The 18,243-nt window shown below is 28.6% G+C and overlaps 1 protein-coding gene across 1 annotated transcript; it reads right to left on the reverse strand.

Annotated features, from left to right (window-relative positions):
* Window positions 1-2,939: 2,939 nt before the first annotated feature.
* Window positions 2,940-5,929, reverse strand: LOC115034185 (zinc finger protein 2-like). The gene has a single exon (XM_029490079.1). The coding sequence runs from the start codon at window positions 4,390-4,392 to the stop codon at window positions 3,451-3,453; it is 942 nt and encodes a 313-aa protein (XP_029345939.1). The 5' UTR covers window positions 4,393-5,929; the 3' UTR covers window positions 2,940-3,450.
* Between the last annotated feature and the right edge of the window lie 12,314 nt (window positions 5,930-18,243).

The raw sequence follows: 18,243 nt of genomic DNA on the forward strand, positions 1-18,243 counted from the left end.
AAAGTTATAAAACCTTACTTAATTCCATTATAATTTTTGTTGACGTGATATGAAACTCACAATCTTTGATAAGATAATACCTCAGCATTTTTAAACTTTCAGATGCTAGCTCTGTATTTAGCACAAACATAAAATACAAGCTTTTTAATAATACTGAAACAAGATGATACGAATTTACCCCATATATTTAATGTTCATTCGTCTGCAGATACAGATTTCTCAGAATTTCGGAAAATACATGCTGGAATCACAGTGTTTATGGATTTATGGTTGTCGATAAAATACGGGAAATGAATGAAGGAAGATATAGATGTGGTTTTCATACATTTATTAAAATAAAATAATTTATAATATATATAACGTAACGCTGTTCTTATCCACATAGTGATATTAGTATAGTCATATGACACGGTTATATTGTGTTTATAATTTACAATGAGTAAAGAAAAAGTTTTGTTAGAAAATTTAATATCATAAAAAAAATGTAACGAAAAATAATGGAAATAAAAAGTGGGGATAAAAATTTGGACAACTATTGTAACGGGAAAATCCTTAAGAGAGCCAACAACCCGTAGCGTATTATTATGTATCTATGATAACCAATCACATCACCGTATTAATGAAACACGCCGTATTATTGGCTTAGGGAGAAATTCCTTTAATAGAAACTCTAAGTTAATTTCAAAGTCAACTTACTAGTTAAGTTAAAAGGTAAAAATCAAATTACATTTTAAACTAGTATCTACCTAATGCCACCTATATACTTGTGTTAATTAACAAAAATAAAAATATTTTTAAACCTAATATTGTATTCGATCACAACCTGTTCAAGCGAATTTATCTCACCCCTATTATTTTCGTATAAACTGACACGTTAAAGTCAGGTATATTATACTTTTATAATATATATTATTCTTCGTAATGTTATACGAATGTGATTGTCTTTCAAGTTTAAAAGGTATCTACTGTAACTACAACTCACTGAGCGCATAAATTCCGTAAAAGCAAGCGTTTAGTCACAGTAATAAGTAAATATACTGGCTACCGCTGCTGTGCTTTTAGAAAGCTACGATCTCGTTTCTCGTTTGTGCGATATATGTGTGTGAGTGTGAGTTTGAGTGTGTATGTGTGTATGTATGTGTGTGTGCAGTTGATAGAACCTACAGGCTGATTATTACAGTACGTACAGGTATCCTGATTTTACAGAATTACGAACAAAAGTATATTATAGCGTGCTGTTATAACAGTCGCCAAGGATAAATTTTGGAGTAGATAGACAATGGGCTTCTTTGTGGATCCAATCGCGTCCAGTCTGTCAAAAACGCCAAGACTGGACACGTGGATCATTGAAAAACTAGTTGACTCAATTATTGGAGAGACTAATCGCGTTGATGTTATGATTCTAGTAATAATATCATCAGGAATGATATAAAATAATATATCTAAGATATACAACTACAGCTACCTATCTATAGTTTTTAACTTAAACATACCACACACATTTATAATTTATTATCAATTACTTTTAATATGTACGGCGGTGGTACAAGTGTAACAGTAATTAACTAATTTTTGTGTAATGACGTTTGCATTAATCAATATTCGTTTTAAAAATAATGTTACAATCAACGGTTATCACATCTATCTAAATCTATAAAATATTATAAATTTGAAAATTTAAGTCTGTCTGTCTGTAATTAATAGACTCATAAACTATCTACTGGATAAATTTCAATAAAATGTATGTCAATTATCAATACATTTCTTGAGACTTGAAGGGTGGTTATAGCAAATCTTTTTTTAATCCCAATAGGGATATATAGGGGTTGGAACAGCTATCTATAGTACAACTACTAATATACAAATTAAAAAAAAAATGCATTAAAATACCTTTAAGATTAAAAGATATGAAATAATAATATTACTATTATATTCGGTCAATAATTATACTGCATCTGTCAATTTATTCTGTCAGACTATATTACGTATATACGCGTGCACCAAATATAATATTATATATATTATTATAAGAGCGCACAACGAGCTATTCACGGACAATACGGCATGGAGACGCGGCCAACTTTGCGACTCACCCCTAATATATACCTATATATATATATATATGAACAATTTATATATACCTATATTATGTTATTCGTATATTATGTACGTTTCCTATATTATTATGCTCTGATTGGAGTAAATACCTAGCCGGAGGACGCGTCGGCGGCTGGAATTTCATTAAATCCCTTTTCGGCGGCGAGCATAAAACGTTTCACTTTTGCATCGACCCGAGTAATAATCGTTGTGCACCAGCCAGCTCGCAGAAACATTCCGCCGATGATGAGCTCAGAGAATTTTAATACGCCACCGACCACTCTTTGCCAGGGTGCCGTTTCGGCGGGGTACAAAGGGTTTCGTTTCTGCCGTTCGGACATATTCCGGCCACTGTTTACCGGATGCAAATATAATATAACTTCGTCGTCCGACTTCGTCGAGGGTCAGGGCCCGTCGTAATCATCGTTGTTTGTTACGCTAAAAACTTTTGTCAGAATTCGTTGTAAACATACCTACCTACTATAACATAATATACGAATAAGATGATTATACATATGCTATATGGGCACAACGTTCAAAAGCCATCGTCCGACCGGAAATGTCAACATCGATAGCATAATATTATTATTATTTTCGTTTCATCAAAAACACGAATGAATCTGTTTATATTTTGGCTGTGCATTTTAAGTCCAACATTTTAGATTAGACGCCCACGTTTTTACAAAATGTTTATAATATGACAATTTTCCATACAAAATAAAAGTTTCAAAATATTTTGACTCTTTTTGAGCTATTTATGTACACTTTAATTTTTCAAATTATTTTTTTTACTTTTAATATATTTTCTTTTATTTTGACTATTTTTTAGCTATTTATATACACTTGTTTTTTTTTCAAATGTTTATTGCTTTGTTAAAAAATTTGAAAATTTAATACAATGTTTTTGATAAATTGTTCCTAAATCGATTAAAATAGTGAAAATACATAGTCACAATCTTCTTTAGTATTCTTTATACTGTAGTAGTAGTGTAGTACGCAAGTAGATAACTGATAAAGTGACAACACACTATTTTATCATATTTTCGCTTACTCAGAATTAACGTTTAATTTATCAATAAATTATTGTCTTATGATTTTATGTTTAAAATACGTACCACCCACCTAGTTAAATATTTATAAATATAAAAATAGTACATATATAAGTGTTGGTAAACATTTATATGTTATTTGTAATTTATTATTGTTTTTACTTTCTAATAATAAAATTATTATTTTTTTTGGAATTGTTAATAAATGTAATTATGGTGTCATTTGTAAAACATATGTTAATTATTTAAATCAATACAGCCAATACAATAATTTTTCAATTCTTCACAAATATATTATTTATTATTACAGTTTTTCACCAGTGTGTATTCGCTTATGTGCTGCCAAATTGCCACTTCCAGAGAACGCTTTGTCGCATACATCGCACTTGTACGGTTTTTCACCAGTATGTATGCGGCGATGTATCGTCAAATACCCACTTTCATTGAACGACTTGTCGCATACATCGCACGCATACAGTTTTTCACCAGTGTGTGTGCGTCGATGTATCGTCAAATTGCCACTTATGGAAAACGACTTGTCGCATACATCGCACGCATACGGTTTTTCACCAGTGTGTGTACGTCGATGTTTTATCAATATGCTACTTACAGCGAACGACTTGTCACATATATCGCATGCATATGGTTTTTCACCAGTGTGTGTGCGTCGATGTATCGTCAAATTGCCACTTATGGAAAACGACTTGTCGCATACATCGCACTCGTACGGTTTTTCACCAGTGTGTGTGCGTCGATGTATCGCCAAATTGCCACTTATGGAAAACGACTTGTCGCATACATCGCACGCATACGGTTTTTCACCAGTGTGTGTACGTCGATGTTTTATCAATGTGCTACTTACAGCGAACGACTTGTCACATATATCGCATGCATATGGTTTTTCACCAGTGTGTGTGCGTCGATGTATCGTCAAATTGCCACTTATGGAAAACGACTTGTCGCATACATCGCACTCGTACGGTTTTTCACCAGTGTGTGTGCGTCGATGTATCGTCAAATTCCCACTTTCATTGAACGACTTGTCGCATACATCGCACGCATACGGTTTTTCACCAGTGTGTGTGCGTCGATGTATCGTCAAATTGCCACTTATGGAAAACGACTTGTCGCATACATCGCACTCGTACGGTTTTTCACCAGTGTGTGTGCGTCGATGTATCGTCAGTTTGCTGTTATAAGTGAAAGATTTGTCGCACACATCGCACAGGTAAAGTTTCTTCTCCATTTTTTTCTAGTATGTTGACGGCCTACTTCTATTGATAAATAATTTATTTACTACGTAATGGTTTTTCATTAAATTATTTGGTTACTATAATATTCTATTTATAATCGATTAGAATTGACTGACTTCACCTCATTTTAAGCCAGTATCTACTTATTTTAATAGTTTTTAAACTTAAAATAGAGCGTAATATTAGATTAGTGAATATAACACAACAATTTTTCTAAACTCTATTATCTATTTTGAATTTTACAATCATAACATTTTTCCTAGAAATGAACTCTTAAATTTTAATAAATTAATTAGTTCTTGAGAATCAATTTTGTGACACAAATAATATACCGTATGACCGCAAAGGCGTAACCACTACCTGCTGGTAATCGGTTATATTATTTGGTGGCAGCACACCCTCGGTGGACCGATCATCCATTTTTTATTGTGTAAGAATATACTAGTTATTCGACTAATTTAGACTCATAGCTCATTCCTCCTACTCACGATGTAGATAATATTATAATATTATAATATTATGAACATCGTGCTCCTATTTTCTACTCCTTATCGTAGTCTGCAGTACTGTGGTAGTTCTTAATATGGGTTATTATGGTATTTTCTGCCAATTTTAGTACTTGTAATAAATTAGCGCAACTTATAGGTCAACATTAAAGTCTGTATGTTATCTGTGCCAAAATATTTTAAATAACATCAAGTAACTTGCACCAAATTTAAATAGTATTTTTGGTAATCTACACCAAACATTCATTTTTAATTATTGGAATTTACCCTAAATTAACACACATCAGTTATATCACATAAAACGAGACTTAAAAGGATGGGTTGCATGCTGAAACACACCAATCGCTGATTTTATAACTGTTCATTTTTTTCCCACCGAAATCTAGTACAATTTATAGTTTACACAGCTATTTTAATATTAGACACGACAATTTTATCATTAAACACATTATCAACACGTACAAATTGAATGTGTGCGCAATATAAATTATTATAACCACGAACCCAAATAAAAATGAAAACATAATACCTACGCAACAAAAATATATTAATAATAAATAAACATCACACTAACGCTGAACGCAATTGTTTTGTTTCCGCGTTATTCTTTTTATCATTCCAAAGTCGTTAAATCGAATGTTTCATACACGACAAATTGAAATTTTCACGAACATAATATTATAATTGGGTGAATTTTCATGGTGTTTCCTATTGCAGTTCCATGTTTAATGTATAAAGAATAACAACTGCACTGTACTTTTAGAACAAGTTATAAAATGTAGGTATTATATTGCACTTTAGCACCAATGGGACTGTTGTATAAATCTATATAATTTTAATGACTGACATCACATGTTCCGAAATAGTTTCTAAAATTGTCTAACATGAGCTCCTCTATCGTTGCACATTGTTATGTTGTAGTAATCCTACGGTTGTTTTCTAATAATTTACATTCAAATTACAAATATACTACATACGTATTGACTTTTAAATACATTATCACTAACAAAGTTAAAAATATCAAGCTAGCTCTTACCCATTGTATTATATTACTAGCTGCCCGTGTTAAAGATTTGTAAATTGTATCAATAAAAAAAATGTAAATGCCACATTTCAACTAATTATAATATTATTATACATTATATAACCAATGGCGACAATTTAAATTAACTTCCTATTAAGCTATAATCTAAAATTTACTGTACTAAAATCTGAGAGAACTCATACTTTTCGAGATATTTTTTTACAAACAAATGGGCTTCTCTTTTATAATATATAATATAGATTATTCTTATGCTAAATCTATGTGACAAAATTAAATATTTAGATACCTCTTCAAATATAAAATATTAAAGATAATATTTCTTTAGTATACTCCTATATGGTACAAGGCACAAGGCAATTAAAGGGATTTGTGGTATCCAATTTAGACAAAAAAGAGATCGTTTAAAAAAAAAACAATTTTTTACTTCGCCCAAAAAATCTTTCGCAGTTGTAGATTGAGGACTAATATTACACAATTTATTTATTCATTTATAACTAATTTATAATTTTCTATTGCGTATATTTGAAAACATCATTTTACTTTTGTATAGTCACCGTAAAAATATTGTCACCCTCTAACACAAGAAATGGTGAAACTTTGATTTTTTTACGCCTGGAAATAATGTTAAAATTACGTCCAATCATAGACCAAGAAAACTGAAATACCCTCCTTACAATTATTGTTTTCTGATAATAAGCATATAATTAGCACAATTAAATGTTTTTATTCAAACATTTAGTAGATAGGTAATCATTGATGAATATTTTGGTTACACCAAAAATAATATTTTCAATTTTGTATTTTCCAACTATATTAAAATGCAGTATGGAATTTTATTTTAAAGTAAACCTACCACTTAACATAAGGTACTTATATAGAAAAACAGTTTAATACCTAATCTGTGCACATATTATATATGTGTATATATTATTATATTATTATATATTATTATATATATTATATATAATATATCTGTATTCTGTATATTATATTATATTTCTGAGTATTATATATTATTATATATCGTATATTTATACGTTGATTGATACGTCATAAAAGTTATTGCAAATCAGATATTTTAACGAAAACTCAGCATCAATACATGCGTGGTTTATCTTAGAACCTTAAAAATTATAGTGTATCTATATGTACATCTATACATAATCTTAATATTTTTAGAACTTTGACTGATACCTGGATAACCAAATGACGATCCTGGTCACAATCATAGTTTATTTATTTTAGGGTACAAACGACAAACGTCATACAAAGTATACGACAAAAGACATAATACTACATTTATGATTTATCATTGTGGTAATTTCTACTATTTTTGCTACGTGATGTAGTAATTAATAAATAAGAATGACGATTATTGTTTCACACTGTACCAAATGTATGGTTTTATATTAGATTCAGAGCGGAGCGAGGAAGCTATTGGTTTTACAATTGTGTTTATTTATTTTTTTTTTTATATCCTGTATACAAAATTTCTACCAGAAGGAGTGCTTCGATTTCAACATATAGTACATTATCTTTTAGAAAATTGGATCAAGATAGTACTTTAAAAAGGTCATTTTTCGATTTTCTCAATAGTTATTTAATGCTACGAGAAAAACCATCGAAAAATTACGAAAAAACGCTTTGTTTGTCACCATAGAAACGAACAAAAAATTATAATATTATAATATTAATTCAACTTACATGATAAAATAAATAATAACAATTAACAATTAACAATACAAAATATCCAGACTGACAAACCGCCTCCGCTCAGAATTGTTTTCTTATACAATGATATTTTATCATTGAATTCAAGTCTAATACAATCCATTATACAATGACCCACTTGTAATCTACTGTACAGCAGAGCGACATCCATTTTTTTTTGTGGCGATCACCACGTCATGATAAACAATTTATGTGAAACAAAAATAGTGTTCTAACTTCTAACACCAAACGTTAAAGACTAAACATAGTCCCATAAAAAAAAATATGCTCGGGGATCAATCCCAGTAATCACCCTACCTCCCCTAGTTTCACCTCTGATGTATTGTATTGTTATCACAGTCATGAATATATTATAATATAAACACATATTTCCTATGTATATACGTATATTATGTAATACGTATTTCCCATGACGTATATAATATTATTATGTAAAAAAGATCCAATTTATCGGATGATGCGATTTCTTTCATTTAAGTAATTATAATTGTCCGCCCTAATATTATATTTAGCTTAAAACTGTATAATTTAGCTTATTGAGTTTCTCAATGTCACTATTGTATATGTTATTTATTATGTCCTATACATTGTACGTTGGACTATTCATATTAAAATATAATATATATAAACAAATAGTGTTATTTATATTGAGTATTTATTTTGTCCAAGTGGCAAAATCCGAACCATTTGTTATTTGTTAATGAACTACTTACTATTACTGTGGCCGTAAATTGTATAACCTATTCCCCATTTCCCCACCCATTTTTTTTTCATACGGCCCGGTTCTTTAACAATCACTTTATAGTATATTATAGGCATTTAAAGAATGTTTAAGGATTTAAAAATACAATTTATTATATTATATGGATTTAATGAATATACATTTTTCCAAGTCTGATACCAATATACAGCGTAATGCATATTAACATCATAACAAGGTAATAAAACTGTGAAGTGTGTTAACAGTGCATAGTGCGTGGTATTAAGTTATTTATTTATTTATTATACACACAACGCTGAACGCATTAACGTATAAGCGTATAATATATTATGGGTAGGTAGGTGTACATTTGGGTAAATCTATTATATCATTACGTTGCCCGGGTACAGATACAGAGCTGATAATGAGGATTATTATAACCCTAATGAAAAAAGTCATAAGAATGTAATTTTATAAAATACAATATATTAATGGACGCGCATAATTAAAGGGAAAAGTGTCTAACTATATAATATTATAAAAGCGGCGGGTGCGCTTTATCGGGCAACAACGTGGGACACGGCTATATTATAACACGCTTAGCAATGAGTTATTTATGCGTGAAACGACTACCGGAATCAAGTATGTACCCGACGAACAATATTTTTGATGACATCGAGAGCTAATAATAATAAAGCATAAAACCTCGTAAATTTGTAATGCGATAATAGTTAATATTTTATATCGGTATATTAAGGGTTATTCCGCCGTAACTTATCACCGATGACAAAAAGCGAAAGAAAAAAATATAGTAGGTAATATTGAAAAGTCATCTGTTCTATACTTTTATGTATATGATGCGTGTATAATGTCATTTTCGGATCGGAAAATTTGTCGACTGCGCTATGATTTTTCGTAAGACCGAGTTGACACAGCCAAATAAGACGAAGAGCTCAATTGAAACGTAGACTAGAAATTCGCGCGTTTCGGTCGATATTACATTTATAATACAGATATAGTTTTGGTGTTTTGAAAAGGCTTTGAACCGATTTGATTACCTGGAAATGCCTATCTGTGGGACGGGAATACCACAAACACTTCGGATTCCTTTGAAGATGTTTATACGCATTATATACCTACCCCACGAATCGTAATGCTGGTCGATGCGAAACAGACATTTTTACATTGAAGGTGTACCGGCGTTAATGTTTAATAATAATTAATTTTGCAGTCTTACATTTTGTCCTCACGTACTACAAAGCTCATGCACATAACATTGGTCTCCTAAATATGTTTAATAAACATAATATTATAATACGCGAGGATGAGGTTACAACCAGTGAATTACTGTGTACCTTACATCCCTTAAATGTAAGCACATCGGTGAGAATATGCGAATTCAGAAATCGCGGTAGTCATGGTTTTTTCCTTTGATCTTAATACTCTAAGGAAATTGGATGATCGCTTTCAGACGTTATATTGATATAAATACAGAAATGTACACTATATATCATGTATGTAATACAATTTACAATATAATATATATATATATATATATATTATATATGTATATAGTATATAAGTCTATTATCTGCAATTTGATAATCATTTTCAAAGTGTCAGAGATAGTCCTATAACAACTGAACCGATTAAAAAAAGGTTTTAATAAATTTAGTAATATATGCGTAATAAATATGGTATTGTGAGGATAGAATAATAATGATGTGTTATCAAATAGGTACAATGAGCTATAAATATCTAGCTCCCTAAAAACTCCTGAAACCCCCTAAGGCCTAAAGTATCTATTTCCAAACTTGACCTTGTAAAGCACAATTTTCAATGATTTTTATTTTTAATAATAATTTTTTAATTAAGTTAAATTATTACAACATTTTGGATCGAATGCTTATTTTTACTCTGTTTAAGTTTTAAGCGGAGCGAAAGAATATATTTATTTTACAATGGTATGTGTATTTTTTTTCTGTTTGTCATCAACATTTTGGGTAGTAAGAATAATGGTCTGATTTTCGAGATCAGCATCTTTTCCGATAGAAAAGTGAATCTAGCTGGTACTTATGGGGGGTCGAAATTGAAAATTCCAATTTGTTTTAGAAAATGTCAAGAAAAACAGCAAAACAAGTGGTAGTTTTTACGCAACACCAATTTTTGAAAAAAAAAGATTTTATTTTTTTGGTGTAACACAAAAGCTAATAACCGTAAGACTTTGAAATTTTAACAAAACATTTATATTAATTCCAAGGTAATAACATTTTTAAGTTCGAGATTTTGAGTATATTACTTATACGCAGATTATTTCACGAATCCACTTACATAGAAGATGCGGATCTATATTTCAACGGGTTAAGTACAATGGTGGTATCAGAAGTTGTCGGTCGGACTTAGTTCCAAGGTTATAAGCTTTTTAAATCACATCTCCACGAATCTACTCGAAAAAATACATTCTAGAACTTTATTAAATAGTATATGTAAATATTTATTTGAATGCATCCATGCATTTATACATGTACCTACGTCCTACTTACATTATACAAATTACATATCTCAAAGGTTTGACTAGGATTTTATAATATAAACAAAATATTTTCTTTTTTTTGGTGGATGGTGGGGGTGTCGTTAAAAGGGTAAATGTTTCAAACCCCCCCCCCCCAAAAAAAAAAAAAAAACATTATCAAACTATGTAACTGCTAAGTAATTAAACATAGTACCTATTTACAATAATATTATAATACAAGTACCTATATATATTGTAACTGTTAATTATAATTGTTACCTATCTGATTTTTTAGTCCTAAGCATAATATTGTTCATACCTTGATTAGCAATACTTACAAGTTACAAGTGAGTTTCAAGTGTAATAAAGTACATATTCAGCTTTATTTTATCGATTGTTAATTAAATACTATTACTTTAAAGTTAAAAGATTAAATAGATAAAATCATATTAATATGAACATTATTCAACAGATGTTTTTAATAATATATTACTAACGAAGTCGATATACAAAGATGGTAATACATTAATATTGAATAAATACATAATTATATTTTCAATTCAATAGTTTTCATTTTTTTTATATGAATAGATAATAATAATTTGGTGAGTAAAATTATTTGCCGACGTACTATCTTAAATAAAAATATATGAACAATAATATTTATTAAAATATGCATAAATATTTCATTTTAATTATTCTACTAAATAAAATGAGTAGGTAAAACTACAATAACACTACAAAAAATAATAGATTCCAATGTTTTAGGTAATTACGAAATTATACTATTAAATACAATACTGATACACGTAAGTTAGAGATGAATGGTGATTAAAATGGAAAATAAATTATACTGTCCAATATTATCCAATATTGTTTTCGTATAATTATTTGTCTGTAAATAGAAACGAGAAATTTAAGTTTGTCGGTATTTCTTTACGTGTTTTTTAAGATTTGAATGTTTAGCAGTTTATATGAAACCATTGGACCCATTCAAAATATGTATTAAATTTGTATGGCTCTAAGCATTCGATTCGATGAATATTATTTTTATTTTAACTGATTTGTTCGCTTGCGTTTGCATATAAGTGTTTTTCCATTAGGACAATTGTGTATGCAAATTATTGTTTGTGGTTTTTTTAATACGTTTTTAGATTCTGCGTGTATGACTTTCTTAAATTTTTATATACAGGTCATATAATAGAAAAAACAGGTCGAACTCCAGTTTTCTTGCAATATAAACGGCTCCTTTATCTATCCCTGGATTGCACTATTTTTTTCCTTTTTCTCAAACTGTATTATATCCGACGAGCCTTTCAAAACAAAATCGTTGTTTTTATTCCTTTTTTTAGACTTTTATTATTATTATTATTATTCCTCGTCGTATCTTTCATGTTCGTTTGGATTGATTTTACGTACGTAAAGGGGATACTATTCTATATACTATTTTGCGCTCGCCTCATCGCACAACTGATATTTCGCCGTCCAACACACGGATAAAAAGTACATGCTTTTTGGTTTAACCGTACTTCCACACATATAATGCTACACTGTCGTCCTATACATCTTTGAAAACGATTTTCCAGTTCAGTGAATCCCGCTTAATTCTCTCGCCAGCTAGTCAAAGGCCAAAGGCGTCAGGTATATATAGTAGCATATACCGCAACGTTTGTGGCTAACCTATAACACTGACCGACCATAAATCGTACAGGTAAGGTAAGCACGTGACTGCAGACCTGACGCTGAACACTAATGATGATGATTAGGGGGTCTTATTACTCAAACGTGATACAATGTCAATGTAAATATATACTTACTATAGGGGATATCTTACATTATTATAATTATTTATGTCTACTACGTCAATGAGGAGCGATACACCATATTATTATAATGAGTAACGGGTTTGGTTCTGATTCTAAATATTTTTACGATTTCTTGACAAGAAAAAAATTTGAAATTAAAATAGAAGAGTTATGTCAACGCAATCAATTATTATAAGATTTGAAATTCTGTTTTAATAATAAAGTATTAATTTAATAATAGGAAATTTATTTCATACATCATTAACTCAAAAAGAGCGTCACGGTTTTTGTTCAGCACTCAAAAACTTTTTAATATCTATCATAATCGATACATATGTCTATATTTTGGACTTCTGTACACATTTTTAGATTCGTTAAACAATGATCATCATTGTAATAATATTAGAAATCTGAAAGACACATCTTCAACAGTGAAGCATCAAAATAATCAATTCAAAATCTTTTGTATTTGGTTCGATCCCAATTTTAATACGCCACCTCATCTATTCATCTGATTCTATGACACTTAGGTACCTACCTACATACAATCTCGAATCCATCTAAAACTCTTTTCTACGATTCACACAGGTTATGATGGAGTTTTAGGGTTTTCTGAAATGACTTCCTCAAAAATCCGTAAAAACCATCTAAGTTTAAACATTTAATTTAATAGTCACTAATAATGCAATAGATAGATTGTAGTCATTTATTAGAAAAACTTAATTATATCAATCATGCGTGGGTATATGAGGGAGGGCTTGTATGGGGCTAATCCAACAAACACTAAGTTTTTTTAAGAAAACATACATTTTAATTACTCAATCGACTCACCATGCAGAAAATATGCAAATATCATTAGTAAATTCTGCAAATTTAAGTATATTTTATTGAAATATTAATTATATTAGTCAAATATGTGGTTTGATTTTATTTTTTAATGTTCCCAAATTATATAGGTATTGTGTATTGTTATTATTATTATTAATCATTCTAATTGCTTGTATTATATACACATTTAATTTATATTTTATATTTTAAACATACTTAGATATAATTTTCTTCTTATACTGTATACACACATTCATTAATTTATAATGTACCTACAACAGTTATATTTATACATAGTTATTGTAATTGGAGTATCTTTTCTCTATAGATAAATAAATAAAACGACACTTGAATATAATTTTTATTAGAAATCATTAAAAAAAAGGTGGGTAAGTGTATGTCGCTCTGCTGTACAGTAGGTTACAAGTGGATCACTGTATAATGGATAGTATTAAATTTGAATTCAATGATATAATATCACTGTATAAGAAAAACGATACTGAGCGGAGACGGTTTGTCAGTCTAGATATAAGACATAAATATTATACATTTATATCTATGGTATAAAAAAAATTTACCTATAATAGATACCTATCATAAATTCCAAATTTATCATATCACATTATCTATTAGATACTTATTATGCGTTATACATCAACAAAAAAACCGTGATACTATCATAGATATATAATAGTATACTTTATAAGTTTCAAGTACCTACCCACGAATAGTATTATACAATCACAACAAAATAATTAAAATAGTTATTCTTGGTTTTTTAATATGTAATTTCATCCAAATTTGAACTTAAAATGGCTATAAAAATAAACTGTGCTTATGTATTTCTTAGAATTTTTGGTAACAGAATTAAATATTTACGTGGAATCTTGTTTTAAATTTTCAATCCTTAGATATAAAAGTTGAACATTTTATAAATTTTTAACTACAAAATAATTATTCAATTTTAAATTTGATTTTAAATGCTTATAAAAAAAATGTGTGCCTATGTATTTTTAATATTTTACAATTGCTGTAAATTTTCATTCATTTTTACCAAACAAATAAAATTTTATTGATATTTATAGAAAAAAAAATTAAAAAAATTGAAAAATGACAATGTCCGTAAGCAGCTCAAAAAGAGTCAAGTTATTTTCAAATTTTTATCGTGTATAGAAAATTCTAATATAAACATTCAGTGAAATTTTCAAGTATCTACAGTCATTCGTTTTTTAATTACAATAAAATAAGAAAATCGTTACGTAAGAAATCGAGTGAATATCAAATGTTGTAAAAATATGAATTTCAAACGCTCATAAAAATTTAATTTGAGTTTCTTATAGACATTTTTTTTTTTGATAAAGGTAGATTAACCTAAAAGGAATCTTGTATTACATTTTAAAATCTTAGATTTAAAAAGAAAAATTTTTACGAATTCTTAACTCAAAATAATTTGCTAATTTTCGTGATTTTTACATATTTTGTCAATTTTTGAACTTTAAATGCTAATAAAAAAAAACTGTGACTAAGGATTTTTAATATTTTTAAAATCTCATTGTAACAATATAGCAGGAGCCTTGTATTAAAGTTTCAACTATTTTTACTCAACAAATAAAGTTTTATTGACATTCATAGAAAAAAAACTAATTAAATTGGAAACTGAAATTGTCCGTAAACAGCTCAAAACAAATCAAAATATTTCGAAAATTTTATCATGTATTTAAAATGGAAATATAAACAACCAGTGAAAATGTCATGTATCTACAGTCATTCGTTTTAAAGTTACACCAAAAACCAAAATCAATTTTCTCGAAAACAGATTTTGCGTAAAAATTCCCGTTTTTCCTTAATTTTTCTTTTGTTTTTCACTGCGCTTTTGAACATTTTACTTTTGACCCCCCAAAGTACCAACTAGATTTACTTTCCTATCAGAAAAGATACTGTTGAAGAAAATCCAAGCACTTTTACTGTCCTAAAAGGTGATGACAGACACAAAAAAAATAAAATAAAAAAAAAAACACACATCATTGTAAAATCAATACATTCATCGTTCCACTCAGAATCTAAAATCATAATGTGTAACTGGAAAAATGGATTCAGTCCAACAGTGATATAAAACTAAATCGAAAACTCAAAGTACGATTTGAAAACAAAATGCAAATATGGAGGGGATATTATTGTAACAATTTAATATAATAATAGTATGTATTAAAAAAATAAATTAATTTTAATGCAACTTTTCGCAGAGCACCTAACGAAAGCTACCTAAGTCATATAACTTTTTTTCTGTGTATACATTTATTTAGCGGTCCTAAGTAATATGAATTTATATAACCATTGTTTATAGTCTTTATGTTTTTTTTACTGTGGTCATCACACCACTTCTAGAGAGGAATGGCCCGCCCAAAGGACATCAATTTTACCATATCACAAAAAGATTTAACAATCGTTAACTTTCAATTTAAAATTTAAAAGTTTTTTTTCAGTAACAAATTCATCGTGAATTATTACACATTATGATAAACTAGTGAAGAAAGTTAATTAAATATCTAACTAGTAATTTTGTCTAAATTTGAACATAAAGTATCTATAAAAAAAACTGTGCTTATTCAATTTTTATATTTTTAGCTATAGTATGAAATATCTATGAGAAACCTCGTTTTAAATTTCAATAGCTTAAAAAAATTTAACATTTTATAAATGTTAAACTACAAAATAATTGCACATTTCCGTGATTTTGATGAATTTTGTCAAAGTTTGAACTTTAAATGCTCATAAAAATAAAATCATACTTATAGATTTTTTTTTTTTACTTATAGATCATACTTTTTTTTTTTTTACTTACATTTAAATTTTTGAATTAATTAATAAACCAAATATTTTTTTAAAAAAATTTTTTAAAAATTTAAAGAAAACTAATAAAATTATTTTGCCTATAAATATTTAATTGTATGGTGCATAGGGAATACCGATATAAATATTTAGTGAATCACGTACCTACAGTTGTTTTCTTTTTTAAATAATGAAACAAAAAAAAAAGCTCGTTGGAATGTTGGGGATCACAAAATTTAAACATTTTCCAAAATAGGTTGTACCATGAAAAGTTTGAGAACATCTGATTTAAAGTATGTGTAATTCAATTAAAATAATTAAATAACAACTATACAAATACCTGAAATTTCCATTTAGAATTTTATTGTTTGTAGTTTATGAACTTCTTTGTAGTTAATTTAATTATATTAATTTGAATGTTAGGTAACATTTTGTTCTATTGAATTGGTAAAACTTAGTTAAGCAACACGCTCTTAAAATCGTATGTATATATTTGCTTTTGATCTGCCCACAATAAAACATTGCAGCACGCTATTTTTAACATATTTTTACTGTTATAAAAATTCAATCAATATAAACAAAAACAAAATTTTATACATTGATATAAATATATAATAATAATAATAATAATAATAAGAGCATTTCCTGTTTTTAAGTTCTAGAAAAAAAAAATTGTTAACAATGACATGTAACATACCTATAATTCGAGTGTTCAAATTATATCGACTTATAAATTCAAAAAATAATAACTTATAACCTTTTTACCTTTAACACTTTAAAGTTTAAAATATTATATACTTTTACATTATTATAGTGTATTACTACGTTGCACATAGAAACAACGTTAAATAACGATATAAATATCTAGGTAACATGAAAAAAACGAAGTTCTTCAAATTACCATTTCAGTATCTAAGGGTATCATTCAATGTATAAATTATAATCTTCATCGGCTAAGACTTTTAATGAAATAATGTAATAACGCTATCAATAAACATTCAATTGTTAAAAATATACCTAGCTCGGTACCTACATATTACCAGTGGGGCCGAAGTCCATGGTGACGTCGGGCCGTGGCCCGACCTCTTTTTTAAAAAATGTGGCCGGCTGGCCTTATTTTATTTACTTCACAACTTTAATATGAGCATGAGTATATTTAAACCGTGATTATGAATAAATGTATATTAGGGTACCTCTATATTAAATAATTAAGATATTGAGGCCGGGAAGTTTTAAAATTGCCCGACCACATTTTAAAAACTTCGGCGCTACTGCCTATTACCTACCTACTGGTAAAATTATTTGAACAAATATTATATTATTCTAAAGCAGTGGTGTTCAACCCTTTTGGACTCGCGACCCACTTTTTTAGGCCCACATTTTTCGCGACCCACGTAAGCTTTATAGAAAAACAAAGCTAAAATTGCTTAATACCTATATTGTATAGTAAAACCTATTATAACTGAATAAACTGAATATACTGTGATTTAATGTCCATTATATTATAGAATATAGATTATATAAACTGCCGTTTTTTTTATTTCATCTATTAAACTTATTTTTTATTTTAAAAATAAGACGTATCGCGACCCAATTTTAAAGCTTACGCGACCCAAAAATGGGTCGTGACCTACCGGTTGAAGACCACTGTTCTAAAGGTTTATTGCCAGAAAAATCTGGTAGCAAAAAGCCAGACCGATATTAGTTCGTGAATATTATAAATGCTTTATTCGTAATTTAATGTGTGTGTTTTTTTATAGGGAATAAAAATAATAATAATTTATTTCAAGTTAATTTCACGGAGCCGAACATTATGTCCATATGGTACAACAATAACAATAATAATAAATTATGCACACAACTAATTTATTATCTGATGCGTATATAC

Source organism: Acyrthosiphon pisum, chromosome X (genome assembly GCF_005508785.2).
Source record: "Acyrthosiphon pisum isolate AL4f chromosome X, pea_aphid_22Mar2018_4r6ur, whole genome shotgun sequence".
NCBI lineage: Eukaryota > Metazoa > Arthropoda > Insecta > Hemiptera > Aphididae > Acyrthosiphon > Acyrthosiphon pisum.

What these genes read in the sequence shown, in the direction of transcription:
- LOC115034185 (XM_029490079.1), bottom strand. Translation starts at nt 4,392, where the DNA reads ATGGAGAAGAAACTTTACCTGTGCGATGTGTGCGACAAATCTTTCACT.